The 15,904-nt window shown below is 48.8% G+C and overlaps 2 protein-coding genes and 1 non-coding gene across 3 annotated transcripts; 2 read left to right on the top strand and 1 right to left on the bottom strand.

Moving 5' to 3' along the window:
* Positions 1–3,405: 3,405 nt before the first annotated feature.
* Positions 3,406–3,542, top strand: LOC133064902 (small nucleolar RNA SNORA8). The gene has a single exon (XR_009694767.1). It is a non-coding gene; the product is annotated as a small nucleolar RNA SNORA8 (small nucleolar RNA).
* Positions 3,543–5,323: 1,781 nt separating this feature from the next.
* SLC37A4 (solute carrier family 37 member 4) lies at positions 5,324–11,547 on the top strand. Its single transcript, XM_061145632.1, has 9 exons — positions 5,324–5,435; positions 6,470–6,810; positions 7,637–7,869; positions 8,176–8,419; positions 8,904–9,062; positions 9,310–9,395; positions 9,869–9,982; positions 10,603–10,741; positions 10,849–11,547. Exons 2-9 carry the CDS (start codon positions 6,663–6,665, stop codon positions 11,013–11,015), a joined length of 1,290 nt encoding a protein of 429 aa, XP_061001615.1. The 5' UTR covers positions 5,324–5,435; positions 6,470–6,662; the 3' UTR covers positions 11,016–11,547.
* Positions 11,548–12,190: 643 nt separating this feature from the next.
* On the bottom strand, positions 12,191–15,895 carry TRAPPC4 (trafficking protein particle complex subunit 4). Its single transcript, XM_061145660.1, has 5 exons — positions 15,363–15,895; positions 15,011–15,185; positions 13,562–13,665; positions 12,808–12,934; positions 12,191–12,535 (listed from the first exon to the last, which is right to left on the bottom strand). The coding sequence occupies exons 1-5, from the start codon at positions 15,535–15,537 to the stop codon at positions 12,457–12,459; spliced, it is 660 nt and encodes a 219-aa protein (XP_061001643.1). The 5' UTR covers positions 15,538–15,895; the 3' UTR covers positions 12,191–12,456.
* Between the last annotated feature and the right edge of the window lie 9 nt (positions 15,896–15,904).

Raw genomic sequence — 15,904 nt, 5'->3', positions numbered from 1 at the left:
CTGTCACTGTTTCCACTGTTTCCCCATCTATTTGCCATGGACTGATGGGAATGGATGCCATGATCTTAGTTTTCTGAATGTTGAGTTTTAAGCCAGTTTTCTCACTCTCCTCTTTCACTTTCATCAAGAGGCTGTTTATTTCCTCTTCATTTTCTGCCATAAGGGTGGTATTACCTGCATATCTGAGATTGCTGGTATTTCTCCTGGCAACATTGACTTCAGCTTGCACTTCATCCAGTCTGGGATTTTGCATGATGTATTCTGCATTTAAGTTAAATAAGCAGGGTGACAATATACAGCCTTGACATACTCCTTTCCCAACTTGGAACCAGTTCATTGTTCCATGTCTGGTTCTAACTGTTGCTTCTTGACCTGCATACAGATTTCTCAGGAGTGAGGTCAGGTGGTCTGCTATTCCCATCTCTAGAAGAATTTCTCACAGTTTATTATGATCCACACAAAGGCTTTAGCGCAATGAAGCAGAAGTAGATGTTTTTCTGGAACTCTCTTGCTTTTTCCATGATCCAGTGGATGTTGGCAGTTTGATTTCTGGTTCCTCTGCCTTTTCTAAATCCAACTTAAACATCTGGAAATTCTCAGTTCACATACTTTTGAAAACTGGCTTGGAGAATTTTGAGCATTACTTTGCTAGCGTGTGAGATGAGTGCAATTGGGTGGTAGTTTGAACACTCTTTGGCATTGCCTTTCTTCAGTATTGGTCTGAAAACTGACCTTTTCCAGTCCTGTGGCCATTGCTGAGTTTTCCAAATTTACTGGCATACTGAGTGCAGCACTTTTACAGCATCATCTTTTAGGATTTGAAATAGCTCAGCTGGAATTCCATCACCTCCACTAGCTTTGTTCATAGTGATGCCTCCTAAGGCCCACTTGACTTTGAAATCCAGGATGTCTGGCTCTAGGTGAGTGATCACACCATTGTGGTTATCTGGGTCATTAAGATCTTTTTTGTACTGTTCTTCTGTGTATTCTTGCCACCTCTTCTTAATATCTTCTGCTCCTGTTAGGTCCACACCATTTCTGTCCTTTATTGTGCCCATCTTTGCATGAAATGTTCCTTTGGGATCTATAATTTTCTTGAAGAGGTCTCTAGTCTTTCCCATTCTATTCTTTTCCTCTATCTCTTTGCAATGATCACTTAGGAAGGCTTTCTTATCTCTCCTTGCTATTCAAAGCTAGTGGAGGTGATGGAATTCCAGTTGAACTATTTCAAATCCTAAAAGATGATGCTGTCAAACTGCTGCACTCAATATGCCAGTAAATTTGGAAAACTCAGCAGTGGCCAAAGAATTGGAAAAGGTCAGTCTTCATTCCAATCCTGAAGAAAGGCAATGTCAAAGACTGTTCAAACTACCACACAATTGCACTCATCTCACATGCTAGCAAAATAATGCTGAAAATTCTCCAAGCCAGGTTTCAAAAGTATGTGAACTGTGAACTTCCAGATGTTTAAGTTGGATTTAGAAAAGGCAGAGGAACCAGAGATCAAACTGCCAACATCCACTGGATCATGGAAAAAGCAAGAGAATTCCAGAAAAACATCTACTTTTGCTTTATTGATTATGCCAAAGCATTTGACTGTGTGGATCACAACAAACTGTGGAAAATTCTTCAAGAGATGAGCATAGCAGACCACCTGACCTCCCTCCTGAGAAATCTGTATGCAGGTCAAGAAGCAACAGTTAGAACTGGACAAGGAATAACAGATTGGTTTCAAATCGGGAAATGAGTATGTCAAGGCTATATATTGTCACCCTGCTTATTTAACTTAAATGCAGAATACATCATGCAAAATCCCAGGCTGTATGAAGCACAAGCTGGAATCAAGATTGCTGGGAGAAATATCAATAATCTCAGATATGCAGATGACACTACCCTTATGGCAGAAAGCGAAGAAAAACTAAAGAGCCTCTTGATGAAAGTGAAAGAGGAGAGTGAAAAAGTTGGGTTAAAACTCAACATTTAGAAAAGTAAGATTATGGCATCTGGTCCCATCAGTCCATGGCAAATAGATTGGGAAACAGTGACAGACTTCATTTTGGGGGGCTCCAAAATCACTGCAGATGGTGACTGCAGCCATGAAATTAAAAGATGCTTGCTCCTTGGAAGAAAAGCTATGAACAACCCAACAGCATATTAAAAAGCAGAGACATTACTTTGGCAACAAAAGTCCATCTAGTCAAAGCTATGGTTTTTCCAGTAGTCATGTATGGATGTAAGGGTTGGACCATAAAGAAAGTTGAGTGCCGAAGAATTAATGCTTTCGAACTGTGGTGTTGGAGAAGACTCTTGAGAGCCTCTTGGACAGCAAGGAGATCCAACCAGTCCATCCTAAAAGAAATCAGTCCTGAATATTCATTGGAAGGACTGATGCTGAAGCTGAAACTCCAATACTTTGGCCACCTGATGCGAAGAACTGACTTATTGGAAAAGACCCTGATTCTGGGAAAGACTGAAGGCAGGAGAAGGGGGTGACAAGAGGATGAGATGGTTGGATGGCATCACCAACTCAATGGACATGAGTCTGAGTGAACTCTGAGAGTTGGTGATTTACATGGAGGCCTGGCGTGCTCCAGTCCATAGGGTTGAAAAGAGTCAGACATGACTGAGTGACTGGACTGACTGACTGACATGCAATATATAATCCTTGACTGGATTCTAGATTTTTTAAAAGCTCTAAAAGACATCTTTGGAAAAATTGGAGACATTTAAATATGGACTATATATTAACAAAAACATTTTTTTGAATGTGAGAATTGTAGTTAGTTATATAGGAGAATGCCCTTGTTCTTAGGGCAATACAGGCTAAAAAATATAGAGGGGTGAAGCTTCCCAATGCCTTCAAGTAACTTTCAAATGATTCAACAACAAACACATGTATAGTTATACAGAGATTTTCAAAACATAGCAAAAAATTTAACATTTGAGAGGTGAAGGATATTCTTGCCACTTTTCTATTGGTTTGAACATTTCTAAAATAAAGTGATAGGAAAGTAAAGTTAATCTGAGCAGTAGTTACAAGGGCATTAATGTATGTTTTTAAAAAACAAAACATTGAGCTGTACACTTAAGATTTGCACTTTTTTTTGGTTTGTTTTCGTACCTTTTTTATTTTATACCTTAACAATAAGTGAGGGGGGGGACAATGGCTCCCTGTCTGCTAGGTGAAGTACGGATTCTCATATGCCTTGGTTTTGGAGAGAATCGTTTTCCTGGCCCTGGGCTCTACCTCATGAAAGCACCGGTGCCTGATATACACTAGGCTCTGGCTCAGTAGATATCTGTTCAATTAATCAAGTTCAGCCACAAATTGTCCCATCTTATCTTGCCTCTCCTCCACCTCTTCCCTTTCCTGATCATTTTTCTGCTGTTAAAAAAAAAATTCACTGCACTGCATGGTATCTGCATTCAGCAGTTTGTTCCTGCTGGCTGTTCAAAAGACAGTGCGATATAAATTCAGTATCTGGCATCGTTGGTTTTTTTGCTTTGTGCATGTCAGACCTGGCATTTCTACTGATACAGTATCCTTTTAGTTTCTTATACTGTTCAGTTTGACATAATCTTCAATAGTAACTAATACTTTTTTTTTCTATGGTTGTCATGAAGAACTAGACATCCCATCTCCTGACCCTAAACAGGATCCTATAGTGAACTGCTTGAAGAAATTGGATCTTAAAGATTACAGGTGGCAAACTTTGAAGTGCACTCCACTGAAGATCAGAGAGGCCCAACTAAAACAGCTGTGGCATCACAGCTGTGGATTGAGCAGAACTTTTTGTAGGGCTGCCTTGAAGATGACAACTTTGGAGGAACTATGGTGACTGGCAGTGGAAAGAATCAGGACATGTGAAAATCCTTAAAAATTTATTGACTTAAATAACTTTGCCTATGTTATGAATAAAAAGAAACCTTTGTGCAGAAAGTCAGCATGTATAAAAAAAAATTCAACTGAGTAAATTCTAAAGATCTTATTGACTTTATTCAACAATTCATAAATCAGGACACATCCAATCTAGCACTTAGAAAGGCACTCTGAGGAGCTGTACAAAATGAAAGGCTTTTATAGGTAGAAGGAACAAGAAATTAAGGGAACAAGAAATTAAACTAGGCAAAAAGAAGATTGGTTATTACCAGGTTACTTTCCTTTAGGGAATGGATATAGGATCTATCAGGTAGATGACATAACTAGTACTGATCAGGCAACTCCTGATTAACTTATTTAAGATCCCATTTCTGGGAGAGGCAAAACTGTATTGAAGTCTCCCTTTGGTGACATGGGGCTTAGCATAAGCAAGTCAATTTTGGACCTGTTGCTGTATTTTTAACATCACTCTAAAAGAGCTTTACTCTTGGGACTTCCCTAGTGGTCCAGTGGTTAGGAATCCGCCTGCTAGTGCAGGGGACACGGATTCGACCCCTGGTTCAGGAGGATCCCACATGTCATGGAGCAACCTGTGTGCGCCACAACTACTGAGCCCATGCACCCTAGAGCCCATGCTTAGCAACAAGCAAAGCCACCGCAATGAGAAGCAGGCACACCAAAATGAGAGAGTAGATCCCGCTCACCACACCTAGAGAAAGCCCACACAGCAACTGAAGACCCAGAGCAGCCAAAAAATAGATAATTGATTAAAAAACAAAACAAAACACAGCTTTACTCTCAACTTTGAAGCACTTAAAATAATTTCAGCAATTCTTTTATATACTCGGTGAAAGCAGTTATCTAAATTTTTGGAGCTCTAAATCTGTTCAACCCTCACAATCACCCTATGAGGTTGGTAAGAAACTGGGGCTCATAGAGATTATTAATTACCCAGGGCACGCTGTTCGAAGTAGTGGGTCTGGAATTCAAATTTAAGCTTTACTCAGGGTCCACACTTTAAACACTCCAGCTATTTTAACTATGTCCCCAACAGTCTGACCACAAAATAAATGTTCAAATTGTGCTCACAGAGGCCTGCATTACTTTCTTACAGAAAACACAAGACATCTCCCAGACGATGTGAGAACAGTGACTGGTAGCGGGAGGCACTTCCTAAAAAATGGTTTCTCGAAGCCCATCAGTTAAGAAGGGAACATATGAATCCAACCCCTAAGCGGCGCTGTCCTCCTCCGAGGACCAGGGTGACCCGCAAGATCAAACCTAAACCATTAGAGCAGGATTGACTCTCAGGACTGCAAGTCGCAGGCGGAGGCCCCGCCCCATCCAGGGCGCAAGCGCATGCGCCCGACAGGCCCGGCCGGCCCCGCCCCTTGCTACCCCGGCTCCCACCTCTGTTCAGGTAGGGGGCGGTGTGCGGAGGTGGGGCGTCTCCTGAGGGCGGGACTGGAGCGCGAGTCTCAGGTGCTGCGCTCTTTTGTCCGAGGCCCAACTTTCTACTCCACCCAGAGCTGTTTCTGCGGCTGCCGGTTCAGGGGTAGGGGCACTCGCTGTCTGGGATCAGTTCGCGCCGGCTCCTTTGTGTTGCACGAGTCCTGGGGTCACCGCACCACTCCAGCCCCTGCACTCGGGCCCTCGTCCATTCCCAGCCGGAGTCGGGTGTCCTGGGTAGCTTGAGGACACGGGGCTGGGCAGGTGCCGAGAGCACGCCGCCTCGCTCCCTCCTTCCCCTTCCTACCGCTCGGTTCCACCCCGCCAGGCCGAGCCACTCGGCCGCCGAAGCGAGGGGCCTTTGGGGCCTCCGAGCGGCCAACTGCTCCGCTTGCGCCCAAGCCTTCTGCTCCAGTTGCTTTCCCCACCGAGCCGAAAAGCCGGGGACGTGTTGCCAGGGCCCTGGGAAGCGGGGAGCTTGGGCACTGCGCCAGGAGTCCGCCGCTGCACCTTCCCGCCCAAGGGCCGTCCGGTCACGGTCCCTGAAGCCCCAACCTGCCAGACCGGAGCCCATACTGACGTCAAGGGTAAAGGCGATCAGACCTCAGACCCTAGCGGGGCTTTCGATGTGACACTGTGTCTTGAGCTGGGGAGTTTTCTCCTGCCTCGCCTTGCTTAGAGTTCTGCAACTATCCATACACAGTTACACCCCCACCGTGTGCTAAAAAGCATCGGGAGTTACAGGGCTTGAAGTCAGCTCTGGAAGACTTGGAAGAGAGGTTGTTTGGCGTTCGTGTCTGATTGAATGTATATGTGTAGAAGCTAACCCAGCACTTAGTGCAGTGCCTCGCAACCAGTAATCCCTCAATAAACTTTCCCTGAATGAATGAGGTAAGTGGCTGAGGAAGCCGGATAGATCATTCCACCCCTGCCTCCCCTGGGCGCAAGGAGACAAAAGTAATTAGGTTAAGTCTTTAATCACCGCTGGTCTCATAGGCTCGCCGAGGCGGAAGCGCCGTGAAAGAAATCCTGGGGACACCGGGTGCTGGCCTAGGTCAGGGACACTGCCTTCCCTCCCAAACCCCCTCCAGCCCCCACAGCTAGGGCGTCAGTAATCTCCTATTTTCTTGTCTCCCTCAGGACACCGGGTTCCCTAGGAGCCGCCCCAGGCTTAATGATTGTCCAGAAGGAGGCTATAAAGGGAGCCTGGGAGGCTGGGTGGAGGAGGGAGCAGAAAAAGCCTAACTCAGCAGACCTGGCACTGAGAGCCCGCCAGCCCCAGCTGTGGTCAGAGACTTTGTGTCCCAGCCAGTAGGGCCTGCTCCCTGCCACCATGGCAGCCCGAGGCTATGGCTATTACCGAACCGTGATCTTCTCGGCCATGTTTGGAGGCTACAGCCTGTACTACTTCAACCGCAAGACCTTCTCCTTTGTCATGCCGTCGTTGGTGGAGGAGATCCCTCTGGACAAAGATGACTTGGGTGAGTCGTGGCAGGGAAGGGTGATGGGCCCAAGAACACAGGACCAGCAGGACAAGCTGGGTGTCTGTGCAGTGTGGTGGGTACAGGCACGGAATATGTGCGGATTGTTTGCATAGCTGAGGCCAGGGGACAGTGCATGTGCAGGATGAAGAAGCTCTGAGATCCATGTCAGTGGGCACTGGTAAAGGACCGTGGGTATGGTCTATGCATGTCTGACGGCTGTGATTCTGATGTGTGTGCACATGTGTGTGCATGCATGAGTGCCTGTGACCAACAGGTGTCCCAGAGGCACTGTGTGTTAGGGGGATTCTGAGCAGTTTCTGCACTTTGTGGGTGCAGGCTTAGACCACAGGGTGAGTGCTGGCTGCTGACACTGTGAGCACTTGGAACCGCGGAGTTGGCACAATGACTCCATGTGGTCTAGCAGGCTATCCCTTCAGGAGGAATAAGGTCCTTGACTCCAATTCTAAGCCTTTGCCCCATGTTCAGAGATGGGGCAACAGAACTGCGAGAGGCCGAGTGAGGGGGAAATCAGGTATATGAGAATCACAGGGAGGAGGGCTGTCCTGCCGCCTGACAGCTGCTGCTAGAACTCTTCAAGAGGCTGACAAGTCATGGGTCAGCCTGGGGCTAATGCTAATGGAGAGATAGGAGGAATAGCCTGGCACCATGAATGAATGTCAGGAATCCTTCCTCTTGGAAGGAACCTGTCTCACCCTGCCAGGCACCTCTACACACCTGACCCCATGACCTCCTCCACCCTCCTGTGCCTTTGCCCTGTCCCTAACCCCCCAGGTGTCCTGCTCCCTGCTCCCCTCCTCTGCAGGGCTCATCACCAGCAGCCAGTCCGCTGCCTACGCCATCAGCAAGTTTGTGAGCGGGGTGCTGTCTGACCAGATGAGTGCTCGCTGGCTATTCTCTTCTGGGCTTCTCCTGGTTGGCCTGGTCAATGTAGCCTTTTCCTGGAGCTCCGCGGTGCCTGTCTTTGCTGCTCTCTGGTTCCTCAATGGCCTGGCACAGGGGCTGGGCTGGCCCCCATGTGGCAAGGTCCTGCGGAAGGTGAGTGTCTGCTTCCGAGGAGCTGGTTCAGATTGGCAGAGAGGACACCTAAAGACTACATGGGTGCACCGGCACCTCCACCCCAGAGTAGTTTTCTCAGTTCAGCCCAGCTCCTGTTGCTTGTCAAGATATTTTAGGAGGCTGAATGTGGTGGGATCAGGTGGCAGATGAGGGAATTGGCCTTGCCAAATAGAAGCGCCCTCTCCCTCCTTCCTGTAACGTGAGCTCCTGGGTCTGTCCCACCTGACCCCACCTTCCGCATGGACTGGAGGCTGGGCACCTACTCTGTTCCTCTCTGCCCCACAGTGGTTTGAGCCATCTCAGTTTGGCACTTGGTGGGCCATCCTGTCAACCAGCATGAACCTGGCTGGAGGGCTGGGCCCCATCCTGGCAACCATCCTCGCCCAGAGTTACAGCTGGCGCACCACGCTGGCCCTGTCTGGGGCACTGTGTGTAGCTGTCTCCTTCCTCTGTCTCCTGCTCATCCACAATGAACCTGCTGATGTTGGACTCCAAAACCTGGACCCCACCCCCTCCAAGGGCAAGAAGGGTGAGTACCCACCGAAGCCACCCTCTGGGAACCTTCCTTTATCATTCACCTGGCAGACTCTCGCTGAAGACGGCTGTATGCTTGGCCCTGTGCTAGCCAAAGGATGTCAGGGGAGGGATGGTGATGGAGTGGGTGGGGAGTAAGTAAAACTCCATCCTGAGAGACAGTTAAGTGCCAGACAAGTGGCAGAGCCAACAAATGCTATGACTCATGTTATAGACTGGTCCTTCCTTATAACAGAGCCACACTTCCTTGTGTGGACAGCATCCTAAGCTCAAGTGTCTTGAGTACCTCTTCCGTCCTCACTGGTCCTCACATTCAGTGGAGGAGAGAGGGCAGAACAGTAGGTGAGGGGTTACCTTTGTGCTGATCCTTGTCTATGTGGATGGACTCTGTCCCTGTGGCTAGTTAATGAGTGGTGGGGGCTTGAGGTGGGCAGGGCAGCTGGAGCAGAGTCTGAGGCCTGGCCTTCTCCCACCCCCAGGCTCCTCGAAGGAGGAGAGCACCTTACAGGAGCTGCTGCTGACTCCTTACCTGTGGGTGCTCTCCACTGGCTACCTTGTGGTGTTTGGAGTAAAGACGTGCTGTACTGACTGGGGCCAGTTCTTCCTCATCCAGGAGAGAGGACAGTCTGCCCTCGTGGGTGAGATGAGTGTTGGAATGGGACAGGCCTAGGGAGCAGGAACCAATACAGGGGATGGGAAATTCAGGCCCAGTTCCCTTTATCCCCTCTCCTCTTTCCCTGAGGCCGGACACTACTCAGGCAGCTGTAGTCAGTCACGCTTGGGGACCCTGTGCCTATCTGGGTTTAAGCCAGTCTGGGACAACCCCAAGGTGTAACGCCCTTCCACCCTCCCTTTCCCTCTTCCCACTGCAACTCCTCACTGCAGGTAGCTCCTACATGAGTGCCCTGGAGGTTGGGGGCCTTGTAGGCAGCATCGCAGCTGGCTACCTGTCAGACCGGGCCATGGCCAAGGTGAGTGGGCAGAAGGGACAGGAAGGAGGAGGGTCCCTTTAAATCTTCCCAGCATGACTGGGACACCAGAAGTGTGAGCCTTGGGCACATGTAGCTTGGCATGTGCTGGTTTAGGCTGGGTGAGGTGGGAATGTTTCCAGGATATTTTTCTTCGTTAAGAATGTGGAGTTGAAGCTGACTGATAGCAAGGAGAGCCAGCATTTCTCTCCACCTAGCTTCTCCACAGCCCGAGGAAAACCGGGTGCAGCCTGCCAGCCCATGTCCTCGAGCCTGCCCAGGTGGAGGAAGGGATGTTGTGGAGTTTGGCCTCAGAACATAATAAGCAGGTCCCAGGGCCTCCCAGAGCTGCCCTGGGCCAAGAACTGCAGTGGGATTGCCAAAGACCAGTCAGCAGAGGCCTGCTGTGTCAGAGTCCAGGGGTGGGGGTTCTCTGCTGCTCCTGGGGCCTGACATTGCCAGGACTGTGCCCACAGGCAGGGCTGTCCATCTACGGGAATCCCCGCCATGGCCTGCTGCTGTTCATGATGGCTGGCATGACGGCATCCATGTACCTCTTCCGGGTCACTGTGACCAGTGACTCCCCCAAGGTAAGTCAAGAGGGCCTGGCTCACAGCAGGGACAAGGATGAGAAAGCAAGGGCCGCTGACCCTCTCTTCCTCTCCCTGGCCTTTTTCTGCTTCAGACTGTCCTTTTCAGTTGTTTGTACCTCAGTTCCCCTCTTCTTTACTCTGGTGACCCTCCTTGACTCTGGGCCTGGTTTCTTCTCCTCTCTGTGCTCCTCTAGGATATTGCTTTCTGGACTCCGGCTCTTCACCCTCTTGCTGAGCTCACAGGCTTTACAGAGAATGAGGTGCTCCATCTTTATCTCTGGTTTTTCTCTTGGTCTTATCTCACCTTTATCTTACCCCGCTCTGCCTTGTCCCCAGCCAATCTGGCTTGCACAAATCCTGAGAGGGGACAGCATCTAACTCAAGAGGGATGGCTTCTCTACCTTCCTCACCTACCCACACAGGTCCCTTAGGTTGGCTCAGTGTGGCCGCCGCTCCTCCAGTCTGTAGTCAGTTGTACTGGGAAGCGGTCTGTATGTGGGAGCCACTTTCTCCTTACAACTACTTGTTCCCGGGGCCAAGCATTCTCTCCTGTGGCAAGGGCAGGTAGGGAGCAGTCTTCCCCAGACTCTAACTGCCACCCTGCACTGCCCTTACAGCTCTGGATCCTGGTGTTGGGAGCTGTGTTTGGTTTCTCCTCTTATGGTCCCATCGCCTTGTTTGGAGTTATAGCCAATGAGTGTGCCCCTCCGAACTTGTGTGGCACCTCCCATGCCATTGTGGGACTCATGGCCAATGGTAAGTGATACCCCCACTGATGCCTTGCCCTCAGGCCAGCGAGGGGCTGGATTAAGCCCCTCTGGCTCCAGCCTCACGGTGACACGGGCTCTTCTCCTCCCTGACAGTGGGCGGCTTTCTGGCTGGGTTGCCCTTCAGCACGATTGCCAAACATTACAGTTGGAGCACAGCCTTCTGGGTGGCTGAGGTGATCTGTGCGGCCAGCACAGGTGCCTTCTTCCTTCTACGAAACATCCGCACCAAGATGGGCCGAGTGCCCAAGAAGGCTGAGTGAGGACAGTGCAGGCTCCAGAGCATCCTGTCCTACTTGTGGCCTTTCCCCTCCGTGGGGGTAGGGAGGGAAAGAAGGGAGGGTGCCGTCTTCACTAGCACCTTTGACTTTCCCTTTCTGCTCCTTTTCCCTTATCTACATGGCACTGGAAGTTATCAGTAGTTAATGAGGTCCCAGCTCATCTCATCTCTATTTAAAGGACAACCTTTGTTCTTGGACTCCATTAGCTCCTATTTCCTGCCTTCAAATAGGAACCCCCTGCACTCAGGAAGTCTCCTATACCCTTCTCCCTCTCCTGAGCCCCACCCTGTCTCCATCTCACCCCATCCTCACTTGAGGTGAGGCATCTCCTGCCTGCAGCGGCTGGGCAGCCATGGCCCGAGACTTCTTCCAGAAGACCTCAGCAAGGAGGCAACTGCTCCTGCCAATACCTTGGAGTTCAGGGCCAAAAGGTCACTCTCACCAATACAAGGGTACAATAGGTGGGAGGGTAGAAAGATTTGTTATAGAGAATTAAAACTAGATTTGATACTAACCTTGTCAGTGAATCATTCTTTCAAAAGGTGTAATACAGAAATAGCTTTGAGAAATACTCCCTTAATACCTGCATTCTCTACCCCCAGAGAGCCAGGGAAAGCTGAAGGGTAAATGGACTCCTTTAAGCTCCTGCCTCTTCTGCCTTCAACTTCATGCTGCAGAATTCAATGCACATTTTAGAGATGACGCTACTGGGTGTCAGGCAGTTTAAATAACTTGCTGGAGTGAGGCAACAGTATAGTCAGAAAGTCTAGGTTCAAGGTCTACTGGTAACTAGCTTTGAGACTTCGAAGCAGAGAGTTTGTACTTTGCTAAATCTCATCTGTAACACAAACAGGATGAACATCCTGAGCTAAGGGAGAGGATGAAGTGAGATAAAGCAGTAAAATCTGGCTGTGAGCCCTTGATAAATGTTCCATCATTGTTTTCATTATCGTCATCACAACCAAACCACCCAAGAAGTCAGTGGCAATCCAAGACTCCTGCTTCAAAGTCCCATGTTCATTCATTCGCTTAATAAATATATATTTGTTTTGTTTTCTACTGGAACACAGTATCTCAGCTTCCTTGAATTCCCTTATCATTCCTGTTTCCCCTTCTGAGGCTTTCTCCTCCAAACCGTCAATTAGGATAGCAAACACTGAGCTCAAAGGAATGTTTATTACAACATTTATGGGCCTACCTCCTATAAATAATCTGTACAGAATTGGGAAGTAGGACCATGACAGATATAGGAGGAAAGAGAGAATGGTATTAAGGCTTGGGATCAGAACATGTCATCAGGCTCAGCATCCTCCCATTTTCAAGTGCACTAACAATGCTGCCGGGATCTCCATCAAAGTGGAAACCACAGGATTCCTGCTGTAGGATCTCTTAAGAATTTGGTGGGATCCGCTGTAGGTTCAGCCTAAGACCCAGGTCCAAAGGTTCCAGCCTTCTCTGCCACCTCCAGGGCTAACTTCAGGTTCTGGTCAAACAGTTCACACCTAGGCCAGGCCCAGGAGGCACAAGTAAAGACAAAGTGTTAGGCCTGGCTCTCTCCCCACCGTGGGTACAGAGGCAGAGCTAGTGAAAACTCTGCTTGAAGGCCATCAAACTCAAGGAAAGTCCTTGCTTTCTCAAAAGAATAAGCAAGTGAAAGGCTAGTTACTTTTTATTTTAAAATAACTATTACACTTCAAAATGACATTGGGGAAGCAAATACAGGGAGAGAAAACAAGGAGGCTTTGACTAGAATCTGCAGACTGGGACCGCTTACCTGATGGGCATTTCCAGGGAGTAAAATGGATTCTTCAGGGCAAAGTCTGAGTAAATCTCATAAATTTTTCGGAGAAGAGAATCTATCCCAGTCTGCCTAGGATCCGCCAGCACCACAAACTTGATCCCTGGAGAGGGACCAATGATTACCAAAGGGTAGAGAATCAGCAAATAAAACTGTCCTGTTTGTACAGCACTTTATATGCTCATTTTTATTTTATCCTTATTGCCTCATAAAGCATGAAAAGCAAGACTTTGAATTTACAGCGAAGAGCAGAGAAGTGAAATGACTTTATAGCACCACCCAGCTGATTGAGTGACTAGGCTTTGGGTTCTAGCTCTGTTGCTTACTTCTGGCCTGGGTGCCCCTCAGCACAAAATGCCAGGCAGGGAACAAACTCAGGCAGTTTCCCATGCTCTGCCTTCACGAAGTGAGGCAATGCCACTCAGGATCCAAAGGCCATTTTCAACTGGCATTCCAATTTTATTTTGGAACAACACTTACACCTTCCAAAGTGTGTGCAACATGAGAGAACACTAAGGTGAGTTTATCTGCGCACAGGATAATGAGGGCTGAGCATGGACAAAACTGGCATCAAGATTAAATATTGGCTTTAGATTCACAAAACAAATAACTGTGCACTTGTCCCAGAAAAGGCTAACCACCACCCCCTTGCTTACCAGAGCCAACTTTGGTCAATGCCTTCCTCCAACCAGACCCATCGCATGCCTTTGGCCTGTCTGGAAGCGCATACCTGTCAGTGTCTGGAAGCAGTGCAGTTTGAATGTATCTGTCTCCAGCATCTCAATGCCTGAGCTGCCCTGTTCAGGAGACAGCTGGGAGCCGATTGCGAACAGCCTATTTGCAAGAAAGGCAAAGTTGGGAATGCACCTCATTGCTATAAGGGAGGAGTGCTTCTCAAACTTTTCCACCGAGGTGACCCTTATCTTCTGAACACTTAAATTATAGCTTGAAATAGAAGCAGCAGTGTGAACTGCCTGGCAGCAGTATCAAAATTTCGTAAGAATTCATTTGAACTCTGCATGTATTTTACAATCACACTTTGCTACAAAACATACTACATTGAAAACTGGGTAAAATTAACACTCTGGGATTACCATGCCATGTTTACCCACCAGCTGACTATGCATATCCAACACATCTTGTAATACAACTGACAGCAGGAAAAGATCTTAAAGATCATTTAATCACCTTACTTTAAAGATGAACATATTAAAACTCAAGAAAGAGAAGGTAACTTAGGCAAACAAAATCACACCACTGCCAGCATTACCTAAAGCCCTGTCATACTGGATCAATTCTTTTCATGACACAGAACTGATAATTTAGGAGGAGACAGAGAAGGCTGATGGGACCCTACACTCACACGAAGAATAGAAGACATTGGAGGTGGACAGCTTGCCCAAGATCCTTGACACAACTTGTACGATCATTAATTTTTCTTGACTTCTTGAATCTTAGCATACAAATCAAATGTTTTTCTATCATAGGCATGATCCTATGCTAGTTTTAGAAATCAATCCAATTGTTGGGTTTGTGACCAATTAACTATGTCTAGTAGTTCTGGGTTACCTTGGTGGATTTCACCCCTCAAATGCTCTAACTGGCTGGCCCTGAGAAAATTTAAAGAAAAATTATAGTTATGTTCAGATCACTCTTGGTATGACTAGATGGCCTCCCCTCACCAGGCCAACTGATAATGACTGCTGTGACCCCGGTCATAAATATGAGTTTTCTTCTATTACTCAAGCTCAACCAGAAAAACAAGCAAAGGTTTAGCCAAGGAATAAAATCTCCCACAATTATGGAATGGATTTATGTAGATGGGGTGTCCCTGGTGGCTCAAATAAATGGTAAAGAATCCCTTTGCAATGCAGGAGACCCAGGTTCCATCCCTGGGTGGGGAAGATCTCTTGGAGAAGAGAATGGCTACCCATTCTAATATTCTTGCCTTGAGAACTCTATGGACAGAGGAGTCTGCTGAGCTACAGTCCATGGCGGGGGGCGGGGGGGGAGGGGGTGGGTCACAAAGAGTGGGACACAGCTGAGGGGCTGTGTTACTTTTTTAGAAAAAGGTAAGCACCGCCAGTCAACAAGTCTCTGAGCGCAGAACTACACTAATCCAGTCAGCCTATGAGCCAAGAGTTGACGGACAGAATCTAGGAAGAGTTGTGGGACTTACGAGTGGAACATGGAGGCCAGCATGAGCTTCTCATTGGAGGTGAGGCGAGGGCGGCCGAATCGAATGGACACTGGGTAGTTAGCAGGGTTGCCTAGGTACTCCAGCACCTCTTTCCCGTCGGCCGTATACTTGCCATTCACGTCCACACCATTGATAGCCAGCACTGCGTGGCCCACTGCAATGGCGAAGCTAAGGGTCAACAAAGCCTCAGACTGCGGATCCCGCCAACAGTACAAATGACCCAGCCCCCAATTTCATCCGCCCCCCTCCCAGAGATAGCAGCCCACCAAGGCAGCACCTGGCCCCGCCTCATCCCCCCCAACCCCGCGCCCCGGGAACGAGCCTAACCCACCCCGGATGCCGTCTCGCTGGCCAAAAGCTACCAGCACACGCTCGTCGTGCAGCTTAAGCAGCAGATCCAACGGGTAGCTGAAAGTTTTCTCAGCCTCGGCCCGTGGGGCGTAGCTGTCCAACTGGTAAATAAGGCCGCCAGCTTTGTTCACCACATAAACACTGAAAATCGCCATAGCTGCCGCCGAGGCTGCCGGACCAGGACTCAGCCTCTTCCTCCCGGCCCCGCCCCGGAAGCGCAGCACGGGACCTGCTCTCGGCGCTCCAGGCCCCGCTTCCGTTCCCCGGCCCGCGGGGCCCGCTGAGACGCTTGCGCACTTGGAGCACGCCTGAGTGCCACTAACACAGGGACTTTAGATGCCGGGACCTATAAAATTGTTCTCCTTTCCTTTTTACCGGATCTTAGCGCCAGGAAAGTGTAAAATGTGACTGCCTCAAAACTGGCCGCAAAATCGAAAAGTCAGGGATAACGTCGAGAGTGTGACGTTACGGAGGTGGACCCTGCTCCGTAGCCAGTTCCGGGCCTGAGCCCAACCTGTGCCT

The sequence above is a fragment of the Dama dama genome, chromosome 1 (genome assembly GCF_033118175.1).
Source record: "Dama dama isolate Ldn47 chromosome 1, ASM3311817v1, whole genome shotgun sequence".
NCBI classification, from domain to species: domain Eukaryota; kingdom Metazoa; phylum Chordata; class Mammalia; order Artiodactyla; family Cervidae; genus Dama; species Dama dama.
The sequence above is the reverse complement of the archived record's forward strand: the minus strand, read 5'-3'. Positions and strand labels throughout refer to the sequence as shown.

Excerpts from the sequence above, each read along its gene's own strand:
- SLC37A4 (XM_061145632.1), top strand. The coding sequence starts at position 6,663 with ATGGCAGCCCGAGGCTATGGCTATTACCGAACCGTGATCTTCTCGGCC. Across the intron at positions 8,420-8,903 it reads CCCCTCCAAGGGCAAGAAGG|GCTCCTCGAAGGAGGAGAGC; the intron begins GTGAGTACCCAC and ends TCCCACCCCCAG. Across the intron at positions 9,396-9,868 it reads CAGACCGGGCCATGGCCAAG|GCAGGGCTGTCCATCTACGG; the intron begins GTGAGTGGGCAG and ends CTGTGCCCACAG.
- TRAPPC4 (XM_061145660.1), bottom strand. The coding sequence starts at position 15,537 with ATGGCGATTTTCAGTGTTTATGTGGTGAACAAAGCTGGCGGCCTTATT. Across the intron at positions 15,186-15,362 it reads CCAGCGAGACGGCATCCGGG|TGGGCCACGCAGTGCTGGCT; the intron begins GTGGGTTAGGCT and ends TCGCCATTGCAG. Across the intron at positions 13,666-15,010 it reads CTGGCCTCCATGTTCCACTC|GCTGTTCGCAATCGGCTCCC; the intron begins GTAAGTCCCACA and ends TCTTGCAAATAG.